The 27,084-nt window shown below is 41.6% G+C and overlaps 1 protein-coding gene across 4 annotated transcripts in view; it reads right to left on the bottom strand.

The window, feature by feature from the left end:
• Positions 1-27,084, bottom strand: part of SGK1 (serum/glucocorticoid regulated kinase 1) — a 105,950-nt gene that overhangs the window by 2,421 nt on the left and 76,445 nt on the right. Inside the window, exons 3-11 of one of the 4 annotated variants that reach the window (XM_010988702.3) lie at positions 26,568-26,643; positions 2,839-2,914; positions 2,324-2,399; positions 1,819-1,923; positions 1,632-1,715; positions 1,387-1,518; positions 1,004-1,116; positions 563-686; positions 28-123 (exon numbers count right to left, since the gene is read on the bottom strand). In XM_010988702.3, coding sequence (XP_010987004.1) covers positions 28-123; positions 563-686; positions 1,004-1,116; positions 1,387-1,518; positions 1,632-1,715; positions 1,819-1,923; positions 2,324-2,399; positions 2,839-2,914; positions 26,568-26,643 — 882 coding nt within the window. Of the gene's footprint in view, positions 1-27; positions 124-562; positions 687-1,003; positions 1,117-1,386; positions 1,519-1,631; positions 1,716-1,818; positions 1,924-2,323; positions 2,400-2,838; positions 2,915-3,056; positions 3,226-3,990; positions 4,302-5,707; positions 5,913-26,567; positions 26,644-27,084 lie in introns of those variants that run through there. The other 3 variants (XM_010988703.3, XM_031456374.2, XM_031456375.2) reach the window with 3 other exon arrangements.

Below are 27,084 nucleotides of genomic sequence, written 5' to 3'. Positions count from 1 at the left end.
CTCCACGGTCCTCCACGGGCTACTCACCAGGCCATAGAGCATCTCATATAAGACGGCCCCCAGGCACCACCAGTCCACGGTCCTGTCATAAGGCTGCTTATGAAGCACCTCAGGTGCAAGATACTGAAAGACAGACCAGGAAAAGAGAGAGTTTAGAGCCCCCGAAACCCGCAATCCCAAGACCAGGTGTGCACTTTGAAAGGGCTAAGAGACCTTGGGTCCACTCGGAGGATCTGTCTCTTTGGCTTACTTCCTGGTAAAACTGCTGGACTTTGAGACTGACTGGCCATGTATATGTTTAGGAAGCTATTGGGCATCCCACAGATCTTACTTGGGGATTTAGAAACCTTTTATGACATGGATCTTGCAAACAGCTAGTTTTAATTAAAGCAACATGAGGCCTTGGAATTTCTCATGCCTCAAGCAGCAAATGTATCTTACTTGCACTGAACTGGACTAAAAAATCTGCAGGAACCATTTACTCTTTCTGTAGTTAAATCACTTCTGCATTCTTTCTTCCTGGAGGAGGGGGCAGACCAGTCCAAATCAGGAGCACTCCTACCTCAGGGGTGCCGCAGAAGGTGGATGTTGTGCCATTGTGTTCAATGTTCTCCTTGCAGAGTCCGAAGTCAGTAAGGACAATGTGTCCCTGCGAATCTAGCAAAATATTTTCTGGTTTCAAGTCTCTGTAAAAAAAAATGGACAGACAGTCGTGTAAGTTAATTTCACCGCATAAGCGATCCTGTGTAAAGATCATTGCTAGGGGTATTAGAGGCATTCTACATTCAGTATGGTTGTGTTAGTGAAAATAAAAAGGGAGTCCTTGTTCTGTTAATCTATTCAGGATTAGGCACAATCCTAGTTGGCCAGTTTCCTAGTGGCATGGAGTCAAGGCAGCTCACATGCTGGTTTTAGGTGACCAAGTTGTGCCTGAACACAAATTATTTTAAGGCCCATCAAAGGCTACACCTGGGAAGGTAGCCTTAAGAGCTCTTCGGCTCACCTATAAACGATGTTCAGAGAGTGCAGGTAACCCAAGGCACTGGCTATTTCAGCAGCATAGAACCGGGCCCGTGGTTCCAGGAAGCAACGCTCCCTCTGGAGATGGTAGAACAACTGTGGGAGACAGAACGGAGTTAGCCTCGGTCGCCAGAGCCTGAGCACAATGCACTGAATTAGTCTGGACACAGACAGCTAAAGAGAACAATTGCAGGAAGTGCCCTAAATAGTCTATTAACCATTTGAAAGCTGGCAGGTTAAAGGAAATGCTAATTCTGGTAACTTTTCCCCCTACTAAGTCTCTTTTAAAAACTTTCCTCTCAAATTAAAATGATGGAGACTGTGCACAGACGCGCAAGGATCGGGGCTCCCATCCCTTCTGCTCACCTCTCCACCATTAATGTAGTCGAGGACAAAGTACAATTTGTCAGCAGTCTGGAAAGAGAAGTGAAGGCCCACCAGGAAAGGGTGTTTCACATTCTTCAGTAGGACATTCCGCTCGGACATAATATGCTTTTCCTAGAAAAAGGACAATTAAGATTTAGTGGCAAATTTCAACTTGGCATCAAGATTCCAAGATAATGTCTATGCCTGTCTCCTCGCCAACCCCAACCAGCAGACACATCTCATACCTCCTTCTTTTTCAGGATTGCTTTCTTCTGTAAAACTTTGACTGCATAGAATGCTTCTTCTGCTTTGTGTCTTGCTAGAAGAACCTGCAATTTAAAGTATAAATCATTTTGCTATTCTCATCCAGGGAGAATGTGAAAAAAGTGTACGAAAGACTGTAAATAATGAGAGCATCAGAAGTAAAATTACCTTTCCAAAACTGCCCTTCCCAATCACTTTCAAGAAGTGAAAGTCAGATGGTTTAGCATGAGGATTGGATGATGGGCCAAGGTTGATTTGCTGAGAAGGACTTGGCTGGAAAATAAAATTTCTTTTAATATCCGTGCTTCAAAGGAAGATATCGATAATAAAGTACAGTCAACGTAAAAGGTATTACATCTGCAGATAACTGAGGCAAGTCCCCATATATCTATAAGCACATTCAAAACTACTTTTCTTCCATACATGTCACTAATATTGCAAATGAGGGTATGGAAATTGTACACAATCAAGGTGCTGTTAAGTAGAAAGCACTGTTATAGAATATGCCTTTTAGATTACTCCACTGATTCAATATTTAAGTGATTATGTCACTTGTTATGCCATGAACTGAAGAGGCATTTTAGAAACGCTATTTTAATTCATCAGTGTAGGAGACTGGCTGACTCATTTACAAGATTCCACCACTGATGCATCATGAATAGAGAACACTTACCGGAGGAGAAGGGTTGGCATTCATAAGCTCAGGTTCCTGAGGCTGGGAGATTTTCAGAATGGACTGAACTTCAGGGCTGCAAAGAAAGGAACAATTTAGAATCTCCTAACTCGCCACAAGGGGGCAGACCAACACCAATAGTGAGTTACTGGCTTAACTTTTCCGGAGATTTCAGTGTTTAAGAACACCCAAAATCAATCACTCAGATAAAGAAAATACTAGTTAAAGAAAGTAATAAACCCAATTAAATACAGAGATAAGCGTTGTTTCTCATGGAGACTGGGGGTGAGTTAGGCACACGAAAACTTTATTTTGCATCTTTAGAACAAGCCAAATGAGCAAATTAACTTTAATGTTTTAAATGTTTCCAATAGTTAGAACTTAAAGAGAAAAGGGGTTCCCCATCCCCTGGAAGTCTTCGGCTTCCTGATCAATTTACAGATGAGAATGCGTCTGTGCTGCTGGTAGATGGAAATTTACTACTTTTTTATTTTCCCAAATCCCCCCGAACTTACTGTTTGCATGCATAGGAGTTATTGGCAATCTTCTGAATAAAGTCGTTCAGGCCCATCCTTCTCTGTTTCATGAAAGCTGTGAATTAGAGAGGAGAAATAAATGTCTAGACGGTTTTGTAACGTCCGACGACGCCGCAAACACTAATCTGATCCGGGACTTCCAAAAATTTCCACTCCGCGTAACCGAGAAAGAAGTCCAGTCGGACTCCTACACTCACCGATGAGAATTGCTACCATTCCCCTCATTCTGGAGTAAGTGAGGGTGTCCCTAGCCGCCTCGGTTTTCACCGTCATCGCCACAGACAGGGCGCAGGGAGTCGTTAGCGATGGGAGACCGGCTCTGCCAACTCTGCGCCGGGGCCGCGCCGCCGCCTTTATAAGCGTTGTGCGGCCGCGGGGGCGGATCCCACGCGACAATGAGGAAGCGGCTCGGCGCGGCCCCTCCCCCGGCCCCGCCCCGCCCCCGCCCCCGGCCGCCGCGCGGCTCGGCTGGCGGCAAAGCGGCAGGCGGCGGACGGCTCCGCCCCTGGCGAGAGGGCCAGCCCGGGGCGGGGAGGGGGCGCGGGGACCTCCCGGGGAGGTCCGGGCGCGGGGCTGTTATCGGCCTCCCTCTGCTCCCGGGCCGGAGACGGGGAAACCGCAGGCAGAGGGGGCGGGGAGGGAGGGAGGGAGCGGCCGGGGTAATTTTCCACCTTTCTCATTTATTCCGCCCAGCGAGGGAAATCAGAGTCGCGGCAGATCAGGAAATCTGAGCGCTTTCTGCCCAGTGCGCGGCGGTCGGGGTGGCTGTGTGCCCACCGTGGTTTCTCAAACCCTCAGCTCGGATTCACTCGCGACCCCGGCGCAGACCCTGATCCTCTCCCCTAATTCATGCGGCAGCCTCCGCAGCCCTTGCCGGGTGGCCGCGCACCGCCAGCCGGAGTTATCTTTGGGGCACAGAGCGGCAGCGCCGGGGGAGGGTGGCCCCTGTTGTCCTTATCTTCGGGGTCAGCATGGAGCCAGGGCGCCCGGCCGATCCCCCGCTCCCGCCTCCCTCCAACCCCGGCCCCATTCCTCCATCCTCAGTACACCCCCAGCCCCTCTGGCGGGATCCCAGCAACGAGTGGGGAAGTAGGGGAGACAAGTCCCCGGCGTGCCAGCAGCGGCGCTTACCCAGTCCGGTCAGCAGGAAGGACTCGCTCCTTTTCTGCGCCTCGGCCCTCTTTTTGTGGCGGGGCCGGAGCAGGGACTCGAGCCGGGCCCTGGCCAGCGCGCCCTGCATCTCCCCCATGGGCAGCGGCGGCCCGGCGCGCAGCGGGCGAGGGCGACAAGAGAACACTGACGTTTCCTTGAAGGAGCCGCCGTGACTCAGGCCGGGCAAGATTTCCTGCCCCGAGTCCCAAAACAAACAAATGGCCCTTGTGCACGGCCGAGCCGCTTCCGAAAACGCCTTTTTTGTGCTTTCGGCCAAAGCCAAGCAAGACTGAAAAATCCCAGAACTTGGAAGAGGAGGAAGGAAGGAAAGAAAGAGGGAAGGGGGAGGGAGAGGTCAGGAATGTGGAGGGGAGGGGGCGGAAATAAAATTCGTCTCTGCACTAAAGGAAAAAAAAACTGCATTTCTCTATTTTTTTTCCCCCTAAAGTAATCTTTGAGAACATTCTGTCCGTAGCGCATGTAATTTTTTTCCCTTGCATTTTTAATCCCTGCCATGCCAAGAACACGTGAAGAGGTGGCAAGTTAGGGGACCGACCTGGCTTGACCCCGGGGCGGTGCGGTGTCGACACTCCGGGCATCATCGACTCCGGAGGTTCCCTCTCCCGCTCCCCGACCTGAAAACTCCGCCGGGTCGCATCCCATTGTCTTCAAATCCCTTAGTCTGTGTTTTCCCTACCCTTCCTTGGGTTTATTTCAGGGCTGACCCAGGAGACTTAAAAGTTTTACCACTTTGCTCTTTCTCTCAAGTCCCAGATAAACTGACTCCTTAAATCCTGAGAGATTAGCCGGGTGCCTCCTCCGCTCCAGAAAGCAAAGCCAGGAGGAAAGCTCTGCAAAGTAGCGGTGCGGTGCCTGCCAGTAACCCGGCCGCTGGGAGATGCCTGGGAGCTGCAGTCTGATTGCCAGCTGGGCCAGGAGGGGAGAGAGCTGCAAGTTACTAAGATTTGCAGGGCCGGATACCTGGCGCTCGCTGGTGCTGTCTGCGGTGACTGCCCTGCCATGACCCGTTGCTGGCCCTGCCATTTTAAAGTTGCCTACTGGATCTGACACACTCCGAAATACCAGATGTCAAAACCAAGACTAGCATGTAAAGTTTTTTCTCTGGTTCTGGACAAGAACTTGTTTTGCACTCACAACCACCTCATTTGCCCCAATGCCATCTGTAGCCTCAACTGCTTCTTGGTTTGCTCAGTTACAACAGCCCCAAACTGGCATAAGAGAACACACATCCTCTCTCCTGGAGACTGGCTGGGAAATTTCCCACTCTTAAAAAAGCACTAAGGATTGCCTGAAACTGACACTTCAACCTAAAGCAATGTTGAGGAAACTCCAAATCACAGTAACTGGCCCATTTCTGCTTCCTCTTGCATGGGTTTTTCCTAGAATATGACTTTGTTATTGCCAGTGCCCCCTTAATCAACAAGCCTAGCCTAGCCCTGCTCCCACATGGTTCCTTCCCCTTTTGAGAGAGCAGATTTTTCAAAGGATGCCCAGAAACACCAATCTGCACCAAGATTTCTGCTTGTTCGGTTTTTAAACATCAAGAAATCTCCATCAGAGATCCTCCCCTACTCCCCATCTCCTATCTCCTCCCCATGCCAAGCAACCCCCAATCCTCTGAAACATCTTTGTTTTACTCATTCCATCCAAATTATAGTAGTAAAAGCAGACAAACCTTTCAAAGGGGATTTTATAGCCTCCTCTTTCATTCTTCAAGTTGCCTAGGATATGAAGGTTGGGGATTCCTTTCTGGAGGCTGGAGGGAGAGGTTAGTTATGCTTGGAGCAGCCTCCCTGCTATGTGCCTGATAAGGTTGGAAACTGAGATGACAAGACAGCACGAGTCAGAGGCAGCTGTCCCAGCCCTGTTATGAACCCCACTTTATATGAAGGCAATTTACATACAGGAAGGGAGCAAGCTGCAAAGTTCAACACTGGGCCACTTATTCCCTTCATTGCAACATCACCCAGAAAATTACAGTCATCAGTGTCCTGGGTTTATTACACCCCCAGCAAGACACACAAGAAATGTAACTTGACTGATTATCATCACGGAAAAAATTCAAAACACATGCACAGGGTTCATTTTCTCAAAGAAGCTCTGCCGGCATTCCAGGAGGAACGTGGAATTTAAGTTAGAGGGCTCTAAGTGGAATAGAGAAGAGGCACAACCATATGATTTGTGGTTGGAACAGAAGAGGAACGTCTGATGTGCGCCCTCCTCCCCCTACCCTAATGTTCAGCAGTTGGAGACGGATGGTCTGCTAAACTTATCATTTAACGGAGGGAATCCAGTTGTTGAGACTAGCTTTTCTTCCAACCGGATACCTGATGGGTGGAGCAGGCGCCCCCTGTTCTGTCCAGGCAACCTACTAAGACTTCCGAACAGGAAGGTGACACATGGCGGCGGGTGGATGGGGTAGGGGGAAGTAGGCGGGGGAACTGTGTATGACCCGCTCCCGTTAACTCTGGACAGGCTTTAGGTTGTCCTGTGGCCGCTATTCAGACGCCTGATCGGTTCTTCCTTCCCGTCGCCAGCCTCTTTCTTTGGTCTAGATAATGCTCCCACCGGGAGGAATCCGGCCCCTTCCCTCTTACTCCCTGCTGGTGAAGGGACCGGAGTTGCGTCACAAGACTCTGCTTATAAATACAACCTAGAGGGCGCTCGCGTTCTCCGGGAGAACTGCTCCCAAATGCATGCTTTCCCCCACTTCTCTCCTGAGGTTTAATCAGTTCCAGGTAATTTCTCTACACCACCTTGTGCAAAGAAAATGTAAAGGCGGCTTGATATGAGATACGTTAATTACTCCTCCAAGCCAATCGTCTCATTTATGCCTTATACTGGGAAAATTGCAATCAAAACTTTCAAATGGGAATTAATCACCAAGTTGTAATGTTTGCACTGAAACAAAGCATTTTCCAATGCAAGTGTATTTTAATACGAAAATCATTTTCGATTTTCCACTTTATCTCTCCTTAATAATGAACTATAAATACAACAACCTGAAAGCTTTATTAAGGTATTATTCTTTCCATTTAAACTAAAGGTTCAGAAAACCAATTCCTGGTATTTCTCAACATATTAGGGGAAATACTTTGAAAAATATTTTTATAAGAACTTATCACCCCCTTGGACTACTTCTTTAATTAATGTGTCAGCTGTGTTAGTCTTCATTCCTTAGATACAATATCTTTTATTGATAACAGGGCAATATAATTATTTTGTATTGCTCAAAGTGTCATAAATCCTAGAGCAATCCTGTGCACAGTTTAGGTTCCCATGCTTATTGGTTAATGCATAGAAACTTGTTTCCCTGGAGCATCAACAAAAAAAGTGCATAGAAATGCCAGAAAATATAATTATTACTCCAGAGAGCAAAGAAATGGATCAGTTTTTGTTGGAGGTTGACACCAAGTGCATGTCTTTTTTCCAGTATTCATCAAATAGAAAATGGTGATGACAAACGAGCTTATTCAGCATAGCTATTATAGATAAGTAACTAGCAATGGTGGTTAAATAAATGTCTATTTATAGAACACAGGTTCTATAGTGATTATTACCTTCGTATTCATAATTGTCAAAATTGACATGCACAAAGGAGTTAGGAATGTGATACAGTAGATAAGTAAGAGAACTCATTATCTAGAATAATGGTATTAAGAGTTATTAAAACCCACAAAACTACATGCTTTACTTATACAGAGCTTATTCTTTTTTTCCCCAAGACAATCGTTTTGAATAAACATGACTATACACTGTAAAAACTTTGGAATAGGGTTTTGTTAAATAATGTACATGTAGCTGTCTGGTCTGGAGACCTTAGGTTGTTTTCTCTAACAACATTTTTTAATGATTAAGGATTAAGCAATTATTGTTATTTTTCTTCTGGGTTGGACGGATGATAGGCAAAATCGTGAGGTATCAAAGCTTGCTTTTAGGATCAGATTTCTCTCCTTCAAGTAACATTTCTTTGTCCCTGAAGTTGACTCCTATGCCTCTCCCACTCCCCCCTCCACCATGGCAGTGACATACTCTGTGGTCCCTCAAATGCTGAAATATTGCCTCCTATCTCTCTTCCCAGTAATGCTGACTGACTCAAAACCCAGCTCTCAGCTAATTACCGTAGGAGATGTTGGACCAATCCATCCTTCATTCTGTCCTTCCTTCTTTCCTTCCTCCCTCTTTCCCTCCTTTTCCACTATTTATTAATTTGTGCAAGCATTTAACACGCTTTCATTAGGTAAGCACAAATATTAAGATCAAGGGACACAGATGAGTAATCCAGTTATCTGACTTCACAGAAGTACTCATTCTAAGTGGGGAAACACACATGTACATTATAATCCAGCACGAGGAGTGTTAAAGGCCTGAGCCATCTGCCATGGAACAACAGAGAGGAATTTTCTACTGGGGAGAGGCAGCCGATGTGGTATTATTGAGGAAAGTCTCCACAAAGAAATAATATTTGGTCTGATCCTGGAAAGACGAGCTAGGTACAGAAGAGGAAAGGCATTGTAGGCAGAGGAAATAGCATGAGCACCAAACTTTAACGTGCTATGTAGCATCTCTGGAATAATTTGGAAATATGGTCCTGACTGGGACTTTACAGGCAAGCAAATGTATATGGCCCTCTTGCTGCTGCTGCTGAAGGCAGCACTTTCAAGTGAAATGAAAAAGATCTTAGCTGGCACAAATCTGCCCCTCCCCCCCCACTGCCTGTCCATCTCCCCCCAGTAAATATGGAATTGATAATGCCTTGCAGGGAAGGGTATAGCTCAGTGGTAGAGTGTGTGCTTAGCATGCACGAGGTCCTGGGTTCAATCCCCAGTACCTCCATTAAAAATAATAATAATAAAATAAAAAAACCTAATCCTCTCCCCTCCACCAAATAATGTCTTAAAAAACATACCCATTTGAAGGACTGCTGATTACTATCCTGCATTGGCATCTCCATGTCTGACATAGCTCTAGGCATGGTGGAATTCATTCATCCATTCATCCAGAGGTTCTTCTAGAACTATGCATCAAAGATTGTATGAGATGCAAGAGACAGTGGTAAAAATGACCTTGCATAGTGAGGGGACAGGTGGGGGAATTACCCACAAAGGTGAATTGAACCTTCTTGTGAAGAGATCTAAAAGCCACCCAGGAAAATCCCTTTCAAAAAGGGAAATGTTCCAATATATTTTGAAAAGTTAATTCAAAATAAAATGTGATTGATCATTTAACTGTTACTCCTTCGAAGGACATTTGCTTTTTTTTTTATACTAGCCTTATCTCATTAAAAAATGAACAAATTTGCATACACAAACATATAAGGAAGTGTTGGAAGTTGGAATGAGGGCATTTATGTATGGATGGAAGATGAGTGAAAGTTCAGACAAGCGTGGTTATAATCTAGCACAGGGATTAGCGATCTGTCAGAGGTGATAACACCAATGTTCTCTGCCCATCCTTTCTAGAAAGTCGGACCACAAGAAAGTTGGGGGAGGGGGATAGTTTTATAGTAACTTTTGGACTTCAATCAGGGGATAAATTAAAGGAGGGAGGCCAGTGGTAGCTCTGGACATGGCCGGAATAGAAATCCAGAGAGCAACAAGCCAGTGGGTCTGTGCTGGGCTGAAAGCTCACCTTCTCTGTAACGCTGTCAACATCTGATGTAGCGTAATCCAACGAACAAGAAATAAAAACACAAAATAACTGTCGATGAGAATACACTGTGAGTTCTGTGGGTGAGGCACAGAACTTATTCAACAGCTTTATAGTTGGCTCTCAGGATGGCCCTGGAAAATGACATCCAAGGAAATTTCTACATGATTATGAAAAATAATTCAAGAACAAGTTGGAAAATTTTTGAAGTCAAAATTCAATACTATCTGTGACTTTCTAAACACAAAAAGACCATGGCTTTCCCTGAAGTCTTACGTATTACTGACGTTGCTTTATTATTAGGCATTTTTGGGTAGGCATTTGTTTACTGCTAGGCATTTCCATCTTAAAAGGCCTTTGTTGATTGAAAAATTAATTTGCAGTGATAAAATGTCAGGCACTGTGGTGAGGATCAGGCCAGAGGGCTTCGGGCTTCAGGGCCTCTCGACTTACTCTGTCCAGAGTGACCCCACGTCTGCACCTGCGTCCCCTGCGTGTCCTGCAGCCCAACCTCAGAGTTCAGGCAGCACAGGGCTTGGAATTTCTTTGCAGGGCGAGCCCTTCTTGGGGCACACATATTAAAGTTGTAACCGACACGAAGACAGTATAAAGGGCTCCCTTGCACCCCAACTTTACTTACAAAGTGCTGATAGTAAATAAAAAGCCTGGATTTCTGGCAGACATCTTTTGCTAAACTAAAGTGAAACTCAAAAGGTGAAGCTTTCATTTGCTCAGGGTGAATCCCTCCCTCATTTTTTGTTTTCAAACCAATCCTTTAATAAACAAAATTAGTCCATCTGAAACTCCCCAGTAGCTAAGGTGCTAGTCTTGGATGGGTTAGCGGCCATTTCTGACCCTATAATCAGTCTAGCAAGAAGCAACAGAAGGTCGGGCCACCGCTACGGACTGTTTCCTGTAAACCCTGCCTACACATTCTAGCAATGTAGTAAGAAAAATGTGACAGTAACTAGCAGCGGGAAAACCAGGAGGGACGAGATGGCTGGCAGAAGGTGGACCAGCATCATTTTACTGTAAAGAATTTAGTGAGCTTGCTTTTGATTTCAACCCTGAATGTAAGCTTCATAAATTCTGATGTCACCTCCTATAGCAAGCTCAGGAGTGTCAGTCACATGATGAGGAAAGGAATCTTTGCAGAACCCTTAAGTCGGCTACAATTGAGGCTCTTCACTTGTGAGACCTTAGACAGGGTTTCTCTAAATCTTTCTCTCTCTCTCTTTGTTTTTAATGGAGGTACTGGGGATTGAACCCAGAGCTTCATGCATGCTAAGCATGTGCTCTACCACTGAGCTGTACCCAACCCCCAAATCTTCATCTCTTAATCTGTACAATGAGCATACTAATACTTAATATAAATTGAGAAAAGTAACAAATAAAGAATTTAGTTAAGTGCCTTGCTCAACTTGGAATCTCACATAGAAAACATGACGTGTCTGTGTTCCTTAACCCCCACCCCACGTGTATCACAGCCTCAAACAGAACACATCGTATAACACAAAGGGCTCCAAGAAATCAAAATAGGAATGGTTATGTGCTGTGTTTAAAAAATAGAAACAGTATGGGTCACTTAATCTGCTGGGTCAAGTTTAGGCCAATTGGATGGAAATTCTTATAAAGGCCTGAAACGGTGATCTTTTTTGTTTTTCAAACTCCCTCCTCCTCCCTTGGTCTCCACATAGACAATGTTCCAGAAGACGCAGTATCAAAGAGCTGAATGCCATGATAACGGAGTAGATGCTTATTTACTAAGTGTTTGAAGTAAAAGCTAAAGTTTAAGGTGAAGAAGTAGAGAGTAAGCCAAAAGCTAAACCAAAGGAGTTTTTCATTGCTCAAGGTAGATGGGAAATACTGGAATGTAAACAGGGCCCATTGAGAGGGTAGAGTCATTGAAAGCAGGTCAGAGAAGGCCAGTTAGCACAGAAGGCACGTCTTCTAGGTCATTTAGCTTGTCCTCCAGTTAAGGAAAGAGATACAAGCTCCAACGGATGGTGGCCTGTTATTTTTAATCCTTCCGTCCTCCGTGGAGTGCCTCTTTTGTGCCAGGCACCGTGCTAAGTCACGAATCTAACAAGGCTGCCCAAGGTGGGCAGAGTTGCCATTCTCAGGGAGGGCAGGGCCTATATTTATTCTGTCAAATTGAACAGCGCTCCCCCAAAAGCAAAGGCAGGCTTACAGATATTTCTACTTTCCCAAAGGCCCAGCTATGCCGTCACGCCATTAAAATCCAGACTTGAGTATGTTGGTGAACCATTTAGAATATTCACTTTCTCAAGTGAATGTGCTGGAAGTTCTCCTGTAGCTCTGATACCGCACAGTTCTGAGATAGCTGGGGAAAGGTCATCTACAAAGACACTTGGGAAGGCCCAGAGCCACCTCAGGGGACTTCCTGCAAAAACGCTCTGCCCCCAGCTCATCCTTTCCATGCTTTCACCCTTCTCCATTGTCAGGGATTTGGGGGCTGTTAGTTTTTGAAATCTCAGGTCCCTCTCTAGACTTCGAGTTCATTGAAGACCAGACAACACGAACAGTTCATGTTTCTCTTCTGCCTGACAATCTTCCACCAGATCACTCTTCAACTCCCTTTCTTTCCACTCTCCCCTCCCCCTCCCCTCGGCTCCCTGTTCCTTCTGCAGCCAAACCTGGGGCTGACTCAGATGATTCTGTGCTGTAGCCTCCACCTGGAATGCTTCCCCTGGTGCTCACGTGGTTGGATCCTTCTTGCCATCCAGCTCTCAGAGAAAACATCGCTGTTTCAATTACCTGCATATTGTTTCATTATCTGACTTTTTTGGTACTTGTGGTTGTCTCTCCCAACTAAAAAGTAGTCTCTATCTGTCTCATTCTCCAGAGTATACCTGGTGCCTCGCAGAGTGCCTGACCCCTTAGGAAGTGCTTAATAAAAAAGGTTTAATAATATGCCCCTGATATATTGTTGGGCACATGAATTGTTCTCAACCAAATTTAGTTTTCCTCTTGTCAGCAAATAATCAAGGGTACATTTCCAAACAGCCATGTGACACCTCACTATAAAAAGCAAAACAAAATCAAGCCAAACCTGAAAACCTTTAGCTTTAACTATTTCATTACATACCACATATTAATGCTTCTCAGTTACTTCAAAAAAACAGAAGGGCTAAATTTTATAAATGAAGTACTATGAAGGTATTGAAAACAAGGCTTTTGGGCCAATAGGATCATTAAATGATTATACTGAATAACCATGTTTCAAAAAACTCAAGGAGATGCTCTTTTCTACAGACAACATTCAATGGATACTTTGTCAGGTTCAGAGTATCAAGCCACTGGGAGGGCGGCCATCTCAGTTTTCACCTGCCCAGCTTGGGAAAACATCAGTTTAGCCTCTTGTTTCCAAGACCAGAGATGAATCTTCCAAAGAGTTAGAAAAATGTAGCTTCTTTTTTCTTTTGTTACATTGCCCCTCGAAGTCTCCTTTGCCCCCAAATTCTTTACTGTCTATAAAGACAGAATTTAAAAATGAGAATCCCATTTACTTCTGTTTGGAGCTGCAGGCCCTCTGACCTGTTCCCATTATGAACCTCCCCCGTTTTGTAGGTGCTGCACTGCTCATAGTCATGAGACACTGGCAATTAACGAAGGAGAACCATTCTTTCCTTAGAATTTAAAGAAAGAGATAACAAGCTGTCTCTCTAAGAGTATCATAATCAGGAAGACTGCCTGGTACTCTCAAAGCCTCTTCCTGGCATTCTGTGACTGCCTCGCATCATCTTGAAAAGTAGAGGTACCCTCAGTAGATGGTGGTAGCAAAATGTCATGCTGGATTCGTAGATATGTAGAAATAAAGGGAGGGAAGACCCTCTTCATTAACGATACCACCTGGATTTGGTTTCTAGAAAAGAATGTTGTCTTAACCTGTTTGACTTACATTATTCAGTCAATTTTCCCCAAGAGCTTCAGGACTCTTGTCCAGCCTGAGGACACAGGGAGTAACACAGCCACCTCACAGAATCTTTCCTTCATGTCCTGCAATCATAAAGTTCTTCCACAACTTTCATACTGCCAGAAAGCATGAATGAACCTTTAATTCTAAACCCTTCTACTTTATATCTTTTAAAAATATCCTTCTCCCCATTGTGATAAGGTCTTGATAAAAGGGCCCCTATTATGCAGTGCCACCTTGGACAAAGGAGTTTTACAGCTGTCGCAGAAAGACTGTTAGGTTGCCAGAAGTGGCAAGAGCCATAGTCTGTGGGCAAGTGGGGCAAATGCTTAGTACCAAGTTGGTGGGTAATTGTATTCTCATCCTCTGTGATTATATACACGTACATGTGGATTAGTCCTCCAGAGAAAGTTCTCTAGAGCAAGGGAATTGAGAGAGAGAGAGAGATTTTAAGTAATTGGTTCATGGTCTTATGGAAGCTGTCAAGTCCAAAATCTGGGGGGTGGGCTCGGGTAGGGTGGTGTGGTCAGCAGGCTGGAGACGCAGGGAAGCACTGTTGCAGTTCAAGCCTGAAGGCCATTTACTAGCAGCAGAATTCCTTCTTACTTGGGTGGGGGTTGGGGGGTGGGGGGAGGGTCAGGTTTTGCTCTATTAAGGCTTTCAACTGATTGGATGAGGCCCACCCACATTCTGGGTGACAACCTGCTTTACTCAAAGCCCACTTATGTAAATGCTGATGTCCCACAAAAAAACACTCTCACAGAAACATCTAGAATACTGTTTGACCAAATATCTGGGGACTATGGCCCAGCCAAATTGATGAATAAAATGAACGATCACAAGCCCACCCTTTGTCAACTTGGACCCAAATGCATCTCCTTAAATCACACTTCATCTCCATGAAAGGACAGTGACAAGGTCATATTTCTATCTAACATGATACAACTATCCTGCAGACCAACAAAAACCTACTAACCCTTGCCTAGAAGAGGATGCAAAGTCCTTGTCAGATGTTTACTGTTCTTCTTGTCCATTAATTGGTATTATAATCACACGTCTGGCCAGTTCTCCTTACAAGTAAATTGAACAACCAGGTGCACTGCTTTTAAATTCTGCCCACAGAGAGGATTCTCCCTCACTGGTGGCCTCCAGCTATGTCCCAGAAAGGGGCTGTGGTATTGCAGCTGTCCACTTCTGTGATCGTATCAGTAACTCAGTGGTGTCATCCATCACATGAGGGTATGACACACGAGCTTCCTCTCACACAGGGATATGAAAGTGCAATAATCCACAGACTTGATACTAACCCCTTGGATTTTTATTCCCTGGAGATTCCACATCTCCAGTTGCTTTTTTCTTGGTGCTTAGTAGATTTGAGCATGTTTCATTATTTTTAGAACATTGCTGGCCAGCTTTCATATTTGGGTACTATTGTTTTCTAGTCCTCCCACTCTCTTTTTAGCTAATAATTCACAACATTCTTTGTAACCCTATGAAAACTGAGTACTGCATCAGTTTACCAAGCAAAGAAAGATTACTGTGATGCTCCAACTACACTATAGGACCGTCCACTTCATATATTGGAAATATTGAGTGAAAGTATGGAAGGCATTGTCGTGGCATTAGACAATTTTTTGTGGGCAATTCAGAGGGTCACCTATATTTTACACGGTAGCATCACAACTTGACAGTGGGAAGGAGCCAGCCACCCCATATGTCAGGCAGCTTAGGCTTTCTGATGCCTAAAAAGGCCTTGAAAAAACATGACATCTTGACATCTGTTACTCGGGGAGGCGTTGATTGAGCCTCTGTAATTGGCTACTCCTAGAATTTCAGGAGCTAGAGCAGGAACCCCATCTTCATCCCAGTTTTTCTTGAAGTTTTGAAGCTCATCCCCAACTCTGAAGACCACCAATAACCTCGTTGGTCTCATCACCACTAGCAACGATTCCCTCAGCTGAGCAGGGATTTTAGGAATCTATGCATATATTTACACCTTTTTAGTAATTTGAGACATTAAAGAGAAGGATTATTTTGTGCAAATATCTTTCCTCACTTTGAACATATGCCTTGCTTATAATTGATGTTCAGTAAACATTGGATGGATTTGATGAATAAATCTCCCTGTAGGGCCCACCATAATTTCTCTTACGTATCTTTATTTCTCACCTTTAAAACCCTAAGATGAATATTCAAAGCCTCAATCCTTCGCTCAGGTGACACATTTCTGTGGAAGACGTTTAGCCTAGACTAGTTAACATGAGTAAATTCATTTTTGTTTTTATTATTACATCCATGATCAGAGCTTCCATGATTAGCTGTTATAGCCTAGTTATGTAAGAGCACATGGTTATCCCATCAGATGCTTTTGATAGTTCTATTTGTTTCTGAACTGGGATTATAGACTCTTTAACAAGATTAGTTGTCAACAAAAAAAACTGATGGTTAAACTAGGAGTTTCAGATATATTAACTACCTTTCTGTTATTTATTTTTCTATTTTGTCTCATAATCACCACTTCACAAAAGATATAAATGACATCTAAAAGAATGAAAATAAGCTTTTTTTTAAAGACCACAAGAAAATTACACAGAAGAAATTAAACAGATGTGAGCAAAAGAAAGGAATCATGAATAAGACCTCCCTCTCTACACTAAATAAATATGGTCACTTAAAGAAGTTACTATAATGTTCTTTGTTTGTAAAACTTTCTGCTTAAAACTGTATCGTACTCTATACACATTTAGAGCAAATGAATATTCCAAACAGATAAGACTATTACTATCATTAGAATCTACAATGCTTCCATTTCACAATTCATAAAATATTGTTTAAAAATCTAGAGCTTTAGAACGCAAACATAGATCATCGTGGTAGAACTATTGGAAATTCATTCTTCAAATCATGCTGTTTAAATTAACCTTTTTCGGTACCAACATAAATCCAGCTTGGCAAGTTCTGTGTAATAAGCCTTGACTTCACCTTTTAAAGTAAAAGCATTTTCTCTTTACCACCTTGTAAATACTGTGATGTTATATCCACAAGCTGCTCTTGTAAGCATCACTGATGGACCGCTGCCTTCTGACTTTTCCTTTTATAAAGGGAACAGATAACCAAAGAGCAGAAATGAGCCCAAGGTACCCAGTTTCTGTCTAAGCCCCACTTGCTACTTTCCTCTGCCTCCTTCTTCCTAGCTCTTTCCATTTCCCATGTTCTTTTCTTAGGACATTCATTTCATTTAAGATCATCGGTTTTTGTAAGGTTAACAGGGACCTTTTAAGATTCCCCCAGGGCTGCTTTCTTTTTCCATTTCTTTTCTTAAAACAGTTACAGAAGGTTAGAAGTAATATTACACACATTACACAATATTACACATATTACACAAGTAATATTACACATTACACATATACACTGTGTGTATATCATGTAATATACACACAGTATATATAATATACATTACATACCACATTCATATTAAATTTTAAAATATTTAAAAATATTAGAAAGTACATTTACATAAAGAGGTCAAAGAGGAACAAATATACTAGCCGTAGCTGGAGCACTTCTGGGAATACTAGTAAAAGTGTCTAACACAAGTAGGCTTGTTAGAACACGGTACTGCTGGATCTAACATCTTATCCTCCACATAAGAGCCAATAATTTTCTCTCACGGAGCAATTCTTTCAGATTTTCACAGACTGCTTCCTGATAATTTATCCCACAAAGGGACCAGGTGAAGGCATGTGGCCGGACCACTGTAGACCCACTACCATTTCCCAAAATAACCCAACCGTTCTGCTCACCTTAGTTCTACTCTATTCATGTGTCATGTGTATGAGGGACAGGAGGACAGTTCAGAGCCAGCACACTAAATGTTCTTTTTATCTTTGTTTTAAAGTTTGAAACCATTGTGTGTGTATAGATATGAAAGTTGGGGTTTTCATTTGAACAGCACTGCCAGCCTTACTTTATGCTATTCATAGAATTGTGAACAGATTCCGTTGGTGTTAAAAGGACCTTAGGGACTATCAGCCTCCCTACTATGTTCCTGATATCCATCTATTGAGTTTTCTCTTTCACTTTTCACTGGAGTCACCCCTGCTTCCAAAGCTATCTCTACCATTGTCAACTAGCATTAATTGGTAAAGTTTTTTCTTAGCTTATATTCAAACAGCCTCATGAAAGATTTTTAAGGAAGAGCTCTTCTGTATGTTTTAAAGCCAGGCACTTTGGTGATGCTAAGGACACAATGATATGTTCCTCTGTCTAACTTCCGTAGTTTCGTGCATCTATTATAATAGCTAACATTGCTTGATTTTACTAAGTGCCAGACACTATGCTTTAGTGCTTTTTGTGCAGTTTCTCAATTCAATCCTCATAATGACCTTTATGGAAAAATCCCTTTATACATTCTTAAGATCTGCCACTTAAAGAGATAAACATTAGTTGTGTGAAGTGACATAGCTAGTAATGGCAAAACCAGGATGCAAATTTAGGTTTTCTTCTGATACCAAAAGCTCTGCTTTTAACGAGTAAAACATTGTCTGCCTCCTGATCTGTTTTAAAGACCGATCTTTCACATGTCTGTAGGCAACTGCCATGATTTTAACTTGTCTTTACACTATTTTATTCATAGTCTACCTGTATCTGTCCAGTTTGTCTAAGCTTTTGAAAGAGAAAACTGTTTCTTCCTTGTCCATAGAAACTAGCAGAGTGCTGGGCAGAAGGGTATACAATATATTTCATTTCTGTAAAACAAACCCTGCATTTGCCTTAATTTCCCCCTTTCCCAGCTCCCCCGCCCAATGGCAACATCACATCTCGGTTTGAATTTCATCCTCTACTTACTGCCTTTCCCCAAATGCGCATGTCCACATTCAAGCTACTTTGATCACAAAGCTTCACTCTTACCTTTCTGAAGCTGTAGAAGGAGAACCAGAGGAGTTTCCAGCAGATCTGACCTTCCAGTTCTGTGTTTTAGAATTTATGACTAAATATTTAGCTTTGGGCAAAAAGCACTTAACTTCCTTAACTGTCCTCGGGGTTAACACCCATTTACTTAATCCCTCAGGGCGACTGGGAAGATCAGCTGAGATTAGGTATGGGAGGACAAGTTGAAAACTCAAGCGTGTTAGGTAATTTAATCCTTACAAGAAAAGTGCAGCTGAACTATTTGTATAAAATGTTCCTCTAAGAGCCAGAATTTTAATCGGTGGAAAGAGCTGATTGCCATGTGTTTCTGAGGAGGAAGGGTCAGGGTTCACAGAGTTACATTCTTCATTTAAGTCTATTCCAGGGGCTTGGGCCCATTTTTTCCCCTAAATCCTTTTGCATTTTCTTTTTATTGTCAATTTACACCTTCATAGAATAAAAGAGTTTCAGAGTAAGAAAGAATCTTAGAGTTGATCTACTTCAGTCAACTCTCATTTTGTAAATGAGTTTGCTGGGGGCTCCCTGCCCTAAATTTTTTTTTTTTTTTTTTTTTTTTTGCTGGATTCCTTCTTTTTTTAATTAATTAATTTTTATTGAAGTACAGTTGATTTACAATGTTGTGTTAGTTTCTAGTGTAGCACATATTCAGTCACACCTACATATATATATATTCTTTTTCATTGTAGTTTATTACAAGCTATTGAATATAGTTCCCTGTGCTCTATAGTAGGACCTTGTTATTTATCTATTTTGTATAGAGTAATTTATATCTGCTAATCTCAAACCCCAAATTATCCCTCCTGCACTCTAAATTTTAATTCTGTTCTCATCTTTGAGCATTCTGGGTTTATACAAAACTCCATCTCCCTATGGCCCCCCCACACCACGCATCCCCCACCTCCACTCCTAACCTCTCACTTTCTGTCTTGCACTCACTGCTCTCTGTGGGCCATTTCATCCTTGGGAATGCCTGTTTTTATTAGTCATTGGTCTATTCTCCTTATTACATACAATTTTAAAGTTGTAAAATAATTTTTCTTCAAATTTTGAAAACTGTGTTTATATTTGACCAGATTAACTATTTTTGTTATTAAAGCTACAATCCAAAAGCCTTTTTTCATTTATTTTTCCTAGGATACACATATGACCTCCTGAATTATTGTCTGAATGTATTATGTATTCTGTATTATGGGACACTTTTCTTGGGCCAAAAGAAGGCTGTCAAAAGCTGAATATTTCAACATGTTTAAAATAATAAAATACATTTGGGCATTTTAACTTTAACTGTAACTAAAATCTACTAGATTTTTAAAAAATCTGTTGTCATATTAGTCTGATAAAAACAAATAAAACAAGAAAAGATTCATTAAAATAGGAGAAAAATAACTTCTAAAATTGTGAAGTTGCATTTAATCTATTTTCTTTGCATTTTTTAAGTGAGAGAATTTCCTGGTACCATTTCAGTTGTGATAAAATGTCTTTTAATACTATGGAAATCAACAATGTCAGACATGAAATGAATGATCTGGATAAAATGGGCAGAAGGAAATACTGTGAAAATATTTAAAAAGAATGCTGGGGTATCAGAAAAAATCAGCCATTGTGAAACATTGCTGGTTTAGCCTTGAGTTAAACATCAGAAATAACAAGTAACTTCAGTCATAACTAAGAGGAAGAGAAAACTGTGAGTTTAACAAAGGGAGAAACAGAATTTGCTCCAATTGTAAAACTTCAGAAAGCTAAGCTCTTCATTGACACAGCCCGAGGGAGAGGGAGGGGGCTTCTGTGTGCTGAGTCTATAGTCATACATTCACACATTCACACATTCACACACTAGGCAGCAGGACCATCGTGAGGAGAGGATTTGATAAAATTCTGCTGCCAAACGTAACTTAAATGCTAGATGAACATGAGTCTACGTATCTTTAAACAGAAAAGTTTTGAAATGACATTTTGCTACTTACAGGAATAAACAATCTGTCCTTGAACTGGGAAACTTCTACCATTGTAAATGGTTAAGGTCATGCAAAACTAAGTTTTTTTTTTTTTTGACTTTATGGATCCTTGCTTAAGAAGGCGATCTTTTATCAAAATGGCTAGGCGATGTCTAAGATTCTTTCCAGTTCGAGGGTTTCATGTCCAGCCATATGTTTATTTTCAAGAAGCTTATCAGTCCTGTGTATGGGGACCCAGATAACAGAAGACAGACAGAGAATGACAAGCTTCATGGTTCAAGGGAAACAAACAAAAAAAAACCCCCAAAACCCAAACAAGCTATAGGTTCAGAAAAGGATGAAATAGTAACAGTAAAATGTATTCTTTCAACCCATGGTTTGTAAATCCTATACAAGGCAGAGGCTCTGTGTTCATGTTTGTATAAATGACATAAGTCTTTAAGTAAGAGCTAACATTAACTGGCCACTAACTAAACATTAGATACAGTAAGTACCTTTACCTGCATTAGCTCTTTAACCCTCACCAAACTCTATGATCTATTATAAAATTCCATTTTTGCAGGTAAAAGAAATGGAAGCACAGAAGGGTGAAATCATTTGTCCAAAATCATGCAGGTAATAAGCAGAGAACTTGGCGGCTAACTCAGGGAGCCTGACTCAAGCGCTCACAGCACTAACCACAGCAGAATGTGCTGTGTGGGGCGGTTTCCTGCTGCTCCTCGCATGGCTAGCTGGCAAACGTGGCCAGGTGGCCCGCTAGTCAGGTCTGAGGTGAGTCCAGTTGGCTGAAAGAGATGGGTAAGGCGAATGTGATAACCACTACACCACGGAAACGGTTGAAAGAGATGTGGTTCGGGAAACTGAGGATGGTTGTGGCTTCCTGATCTAATGTAGAGGGAATAAATACCAAGTTTGATTTTGAAAAGTTGGAGTTGGCAGAAGTAGGGAAGTCAGAAGCAGACCAGGGTGCAGGGTTCTTGTGACTGTGCCCTGACCTTTCCAAAGCCTAGCTCCGTCTCGGCTCCCGTTGGTGGCACTCTGTGATGCTGGGAATTCCTCCTGTGGGCAAGGTGACTTTATTACTGAGATAGCTACTTTTTTAAGTTAGGATCTGAGTAAATGAGGTCAGTCCACTTAAGAGATCTTCATGTGTGCATAGATTTTTACTAAACGGGTTTATCTATAACAGCAAGAGGCAAAGTCTGCACTGGCCAACAAGCGTCAGATGGAAAATTTCTGTGTAAGCAGACTGTGTTTAACTTTTATCACATTTTTTTTTTGTTAGATAATGACATATTTTGAGGGATGAAGCAACTGTTTTCTAGATATCAAATATGAGAGTGTTTTGCTTTTTAAGAAAAAAATCTAGAAATTATGTTTTCTTCATTAAAAAATACTATATAAAAGTTCTTCCTCTCCTTATATTAATTCAGTGATCTAATTTTATGTATTTTCTGAAATACTGAAATATTTCTGCAGTCCGTATGTTTTCAAACTATGAATCATTTCGTTTCTACATTTGATACATAAATTCTTACTGCTGCTGAATAAATATGAATATATCATTTTACCCCAGGAATTTAGGCTAAATTTTAAAATGTGGTGAATGATTAAAAACTATAAAGAAATAATGCATAATCCTGAAAATATAAGGGAAAATTAAATTTTCCCTCTGGGAAAAATTTGCACAATAATGAATCTTGATCTTTAATTTTCATTTGAAAGAAATCTGGACAGTTTGAAAATTCCAAGGGTAGAACTGCATTTTGTTAAAAGGTGACTTCAAGTAAAAGCCCAGGGAGAGCATCAAGGAATTACATTTTCCTACCTGGCAAAACAGGTGTCCAGTTAAAACCATGGCCCTTGCAAAAGAAACCTTATTGTTTAACTAGTTTGTTATCTGACTTTATCTAAGTAAAGACCATTATCTGTGTCACCAATAATAGTACTTGGAAAAATACACATTCTGAAAGTGTGGGGAAACTCCTTCTACCTTGAAATTCTCATTTAAGAGGATGTTACTGGCTACTGCAGGACAACCAATTGAAAGACAAAGGTATGCAAAAAACAAACAACTCAGGTTTCAAAGTCTAAAAACAAAGATAATAGGAAAAAGCCTAAACTTGGGCAGCCTGTTTACTTATCATCAGAACAAATGCTGGGAATGCACGAGACTCAAATCCAGTTAAAAAAGTATGGGTGGTAGGATTATGGGTGATTAATTTTCCATTTCTTTCCTAGGATGAACATATGCTACTTTTCCATTATGTGTTAAAAGAAAGCTTTTAAAAAATTACCTTTGTCTCTCCAACTACCATATCTGCATATGGCAACTGAGTTTGCCAGTCCCATCTCTGGTAGTTAAGCAAAAAGATAATGGGTAGGAAAATCCAGGAAAATCATTGGATTTCAGGGTGAGCCAACCCTCGGTAATTCTCCACTTCAAAGCAAAATACTTTAAAATTTACCTTTGATTTCTAGTAAGCAGTCTGAAATAGTTACCTCTAATAGTCAACTCTACTTAAACTCTGTATCAAGAGGCTATACATTAGAATGAGTAAAATACTCTCTGATGATTGTTGGCTTTGAATGGAAATATTCCATTCACTGATACATATTTTCTGTAGGAATTGATGGAACCATTTCATCACAATAATTTCAGGGATTGGTAAAAGTTACCATAATAAAATTCATACTGCGCCTTTGTAAAGACTCTATTTGCAGGCTCATAAATTTGCATGTTGCAGAAGGTGGCTGTGGAGTTGCTTTAGCTTGTGCTTACACTTAACAGAATTGAAAGCAGGAAAATTTTAGTTAGAATGCTGATGTCCTGAGGAAGAAAGGGCACGCTGCATTATAGAAACCACAGCAGAAACAGTTGCATTCCTCAGATTCAAATTCTAAGAAAACTACTAATAGACTAGAAGGATGTTTAACTTCCCAAACCTCAGGAGTCTATATCTAAAAGAACATTGATTCTAGGCTAGACACAAAACTGATAAAAAACAAAGGTTAAAAAAATGTAAGCAGCCATTGAAAAACAACACATTACATTCAGGGTAGCAATAATTTAAATATCACTAGGTTCTCATTAGAAACTATAGAGGCCAGAAGACCATGAACAAACATCTTCTTCTTCTTCTTTTTCTTCTTCTTCTTTTTTTTATTTAATGGAGGTACCAGGGATTAAACCCAGGACCTGGTGCCTGCTGAGCATGTGCACCTACCACTGAGCTGCTCCCCTCATTCCCTAACATCTTTGAAGTAATTAAAAAAGAAAAAAAAAAAGGCATCCACTCAGAGTTCCACATCTAGAAAAAATACCCTTCAAGAATTAAATTAAAATATTTTTATTTAAAAAGGCACATTGCAAAGATAAAAGAAAATTGAGACATCAATGCCAGAGAATTACTGCATCATAAGAAATGATAAATGAAGTTTTCCCAGGCTAAATGAAAATTATTCTTGAGGAAAACTTCACCTTCAAGAAGAAACATAGAACATCAGAAATGATAAACATCTTGGAAAATACAAAAGATGATTTTCCTTTAAATAGCTTATACTGTAGGTTTAATTTCATAAGTAGAAGCAATATATATGTCAACCATAACATAAAGGATGGGAAAAGAAACTGTTACAAGGTTTTGCAATGGTCTGTGAAAACTTACTTACTTTTTGTAACCCCTAGAGCCACTGCTAAGTCAACAGACAAATAAATACTGAGTCCTCAAAAATATTCAAATAATTCTAGAGAAGTCATAAAAGGAAGAAGAGCAAATGAAGAAGAGAAAGGACATGAGGAAAACGAATCCCAAGTTTGATCTAACAAGTACATTGAGTGTAAGTGGTCTCGACATTCCAAGTAGAAGCAGAGATCGTCAGATAGTCTTTAAAAGGAAAATCTAACTATATGAGGTAGATTAAGAGAAGCACTTTAACTATAAGACACAGATGGATTGAAAGTAAATGGATAGAAAAGATATACCATGTGAAGAGTGGCCTCAGAAGACTGGCTTGGCTATCTTAATATTGGAGAAAAAGACTTCAAACCGAGACTTGTACCAGAGATAGAGGAACACTACAAATTCATCAGGAAGTTATAACAATGATAAGACTGTATGTGCTTAATATCAGAGCTTCAAAATATATGAAGCAAAAATTAAATTTTAAAAAGTAAAAGATAATTCTCCCACCACAGGTGGAGATTTTAATACCCACGTCTCAGAAATTGAACAGCTACCTCCCTCCACCAAACCCTTAGACGTAGAGCTTAGTCTAGGAATTGACTATCAGGGAGGGTCTTCATTAGGTGAGATGCTACAGAAGGAGCCCTATCTCTTTGTAACCCTACTGATGACACAAAGATAATTTTTTAAAAAAGTTTTTAAGATGAGTAGATCTGAAGCTTTCCTGTTACTATTTCTGTACATGTTCTGTGTTCGCTTGTCTTGTACCATAATTTCTCCAGCTCCAAGAAGTACCTGAGCGTCATTTTCTGGACCTGGCCTGTACAGACTTCCCTCTCATTCCATTCTCCTTACAGAACTTTAAGAATTTTTTTTTTTGAGGGGGGTGTTTATTAGCTATACTGCTTGTTTTATTTTTCGATTACTCTAAGATTTACACAACGAATCTTAAACTTTCCAGTTTAAGTCTACCTTCAAATAATATAATTTCAGATATAAGGATCATTTATTTTTGAATTGTAATGTCTGGTTCTACATAACTTCTTCACAGCATATGCCCTGTAGGTCTTAATGGCAGTATTAGCCAGTGGACACTTGTTCGTTTTGTGGTTGTACTACTCAGGGACCACAGTGACGGCGTAAATAGTCCAGTTCACTTTCGTGTTACTTCATCTTTCTTCAAAAGACATAAAACAAGACAGAACAGTTTTTTTTTTGACAGATGAAATTGATAATACGTTTAGACCATAAGCCTGGACTTTGAACAAAAGGCAGTCGAGTGTTTTTCACTCTCCTCTTCAATCCCTCCTGCTTCTGCTAATAGGCACAGCCTCTCTCTTTTATGAAGAAAAGATTAAAGCACCAATTTAGCTCATGCTGCTTCTCAAAGGAGAGCTTCTTCCTCCGAGGAAGAGTGATACAGACCTGAGCGCGCAGGCTCTCTGTCTTCCTCCCAGCCCTGGCGTCCTCTGGTCGTGAGCTTTGGATGTCAGGTCACCTCCTTCAGCGTCTGATCTCATCTCTCCCACGGGGACAGTGAGGATGGGCTGCCCCTCCCATGTCACAGGTGTGGCCCAAACACTAAGCTGGATTTTTGTGAACACACCCTGTAAAACCATGAGGTCTAATACAAATATTAGCTATCACCACTGTTCTCCATTTAATTAGACCCTATTTAATCAGAGAAGGTGAAAGCTCTGGTATCATTCTCTTAATTATTTTGCTCTTTTGTTTAACCTTCCCTTCTCATCTCTAGTGTCTTTACTTCGTGTAATGAGGCCTCATGGCTCAATGTGTATGTGAAAAAGAATGAAAAGATGTCTTCCATTTCCTAGCAGAGCTTACCCTATCCTTGATCTGAGTGTCATGTTTAATTATACAACGTGAATCATATTCTCTGATCTCCAAAAGGGGTATCCCTCTGATCTGATTAGATTTATACTCCGGGATGATGGCACAAGTCACACCTGCCCTCCACCCAGGATTCTGAATACGACTCACCTTAGGTTTTTTAATCCTTTTCTTCCCCTGGAAGAGAGACTTGGACCAGTGTATTTGCCCACCGTATCCTATTCCTCTGTCTCCCCCTCCAGGAAGGAGACTCATTGCTTTGTTCTTCCAACACTTGAATATACTTCACAATTCATCAAGCTGCACCTGATGGCATATGTACTTAAGATACTGAAACAGGAGAGAAACTAAGGGAACTTGTATTATTAAAAAAGTGATTATGAAGTATATTCAAGTGTGGAACTAGGTATAAAGAAACAAACAAGCAAAACCAAAAATTTCCCCCAAACCTGGCCTTGGTGCAGGACTTTACTGCAGAATGCTTCCTGTACATCACAGGGCCAGAGTGTATTTCTCCAATAATACCTGAATCATCATTAGTCCAGAAGGTTCTTGGGTCAGGCTTGGTCAGGATGTTGGCATGGTTACATGGCTCTTTCCCCTTGAAAACATAAGGAGAAAAGAAACGATGTGAGGATGGCTTTACCGTTTCCATTGTTTCAAGCTTACTGTTCTACAGGCAAGCTTCCGAAGCTGAGGCTAGCACAGACGGCACATCTGTGCCCTGATTACGGCGACTAGCCATCCTGGTTTGTCCAGGACTATACTGGCTCTGGCACTGAAAGGCATTTATCCTGGGAAACCCTTCCATCCCGGACAAACAGCTGATTGGTGACCCAAGGCCTGATGCGATCTCACTACCAGGGCTCATGGCTGGGTAAGCGCAGGGGGATGGAGTTCAGCCTCTACCTGCTCCTTTATCCCATGCTTTTTGCAGGATGCAAACTGCACAGCTGGTTGCATGGGCCCTGCATGATTAGCAAACATATTAGTGTAAGAATATTCATCACATAAAAAGCATTTGGGACTTCTACAATACAGA

The sequence above is a fragment of the Camelus dromedarius genome, chromosome 6 (genome assembly GCF_036321535.1).
Source record: "Camelus dromedarius isolate mCamDro1 chromosome 6, mCamDro1.pat, whole genome shotgun sequence".
Taxonomy (NCBI): domain Eukaryota; kingdom Metazoa; phylum Chordata; class Mammalia; order Artiodactyla; family Camelidae; genus Camelus; species Camelus dromedarius.
The sequence above is the reverse complement of the archived record's forward strand: the minus strand, read 5'-3'. Positions and strand labels throughout refer to the sequence as shown.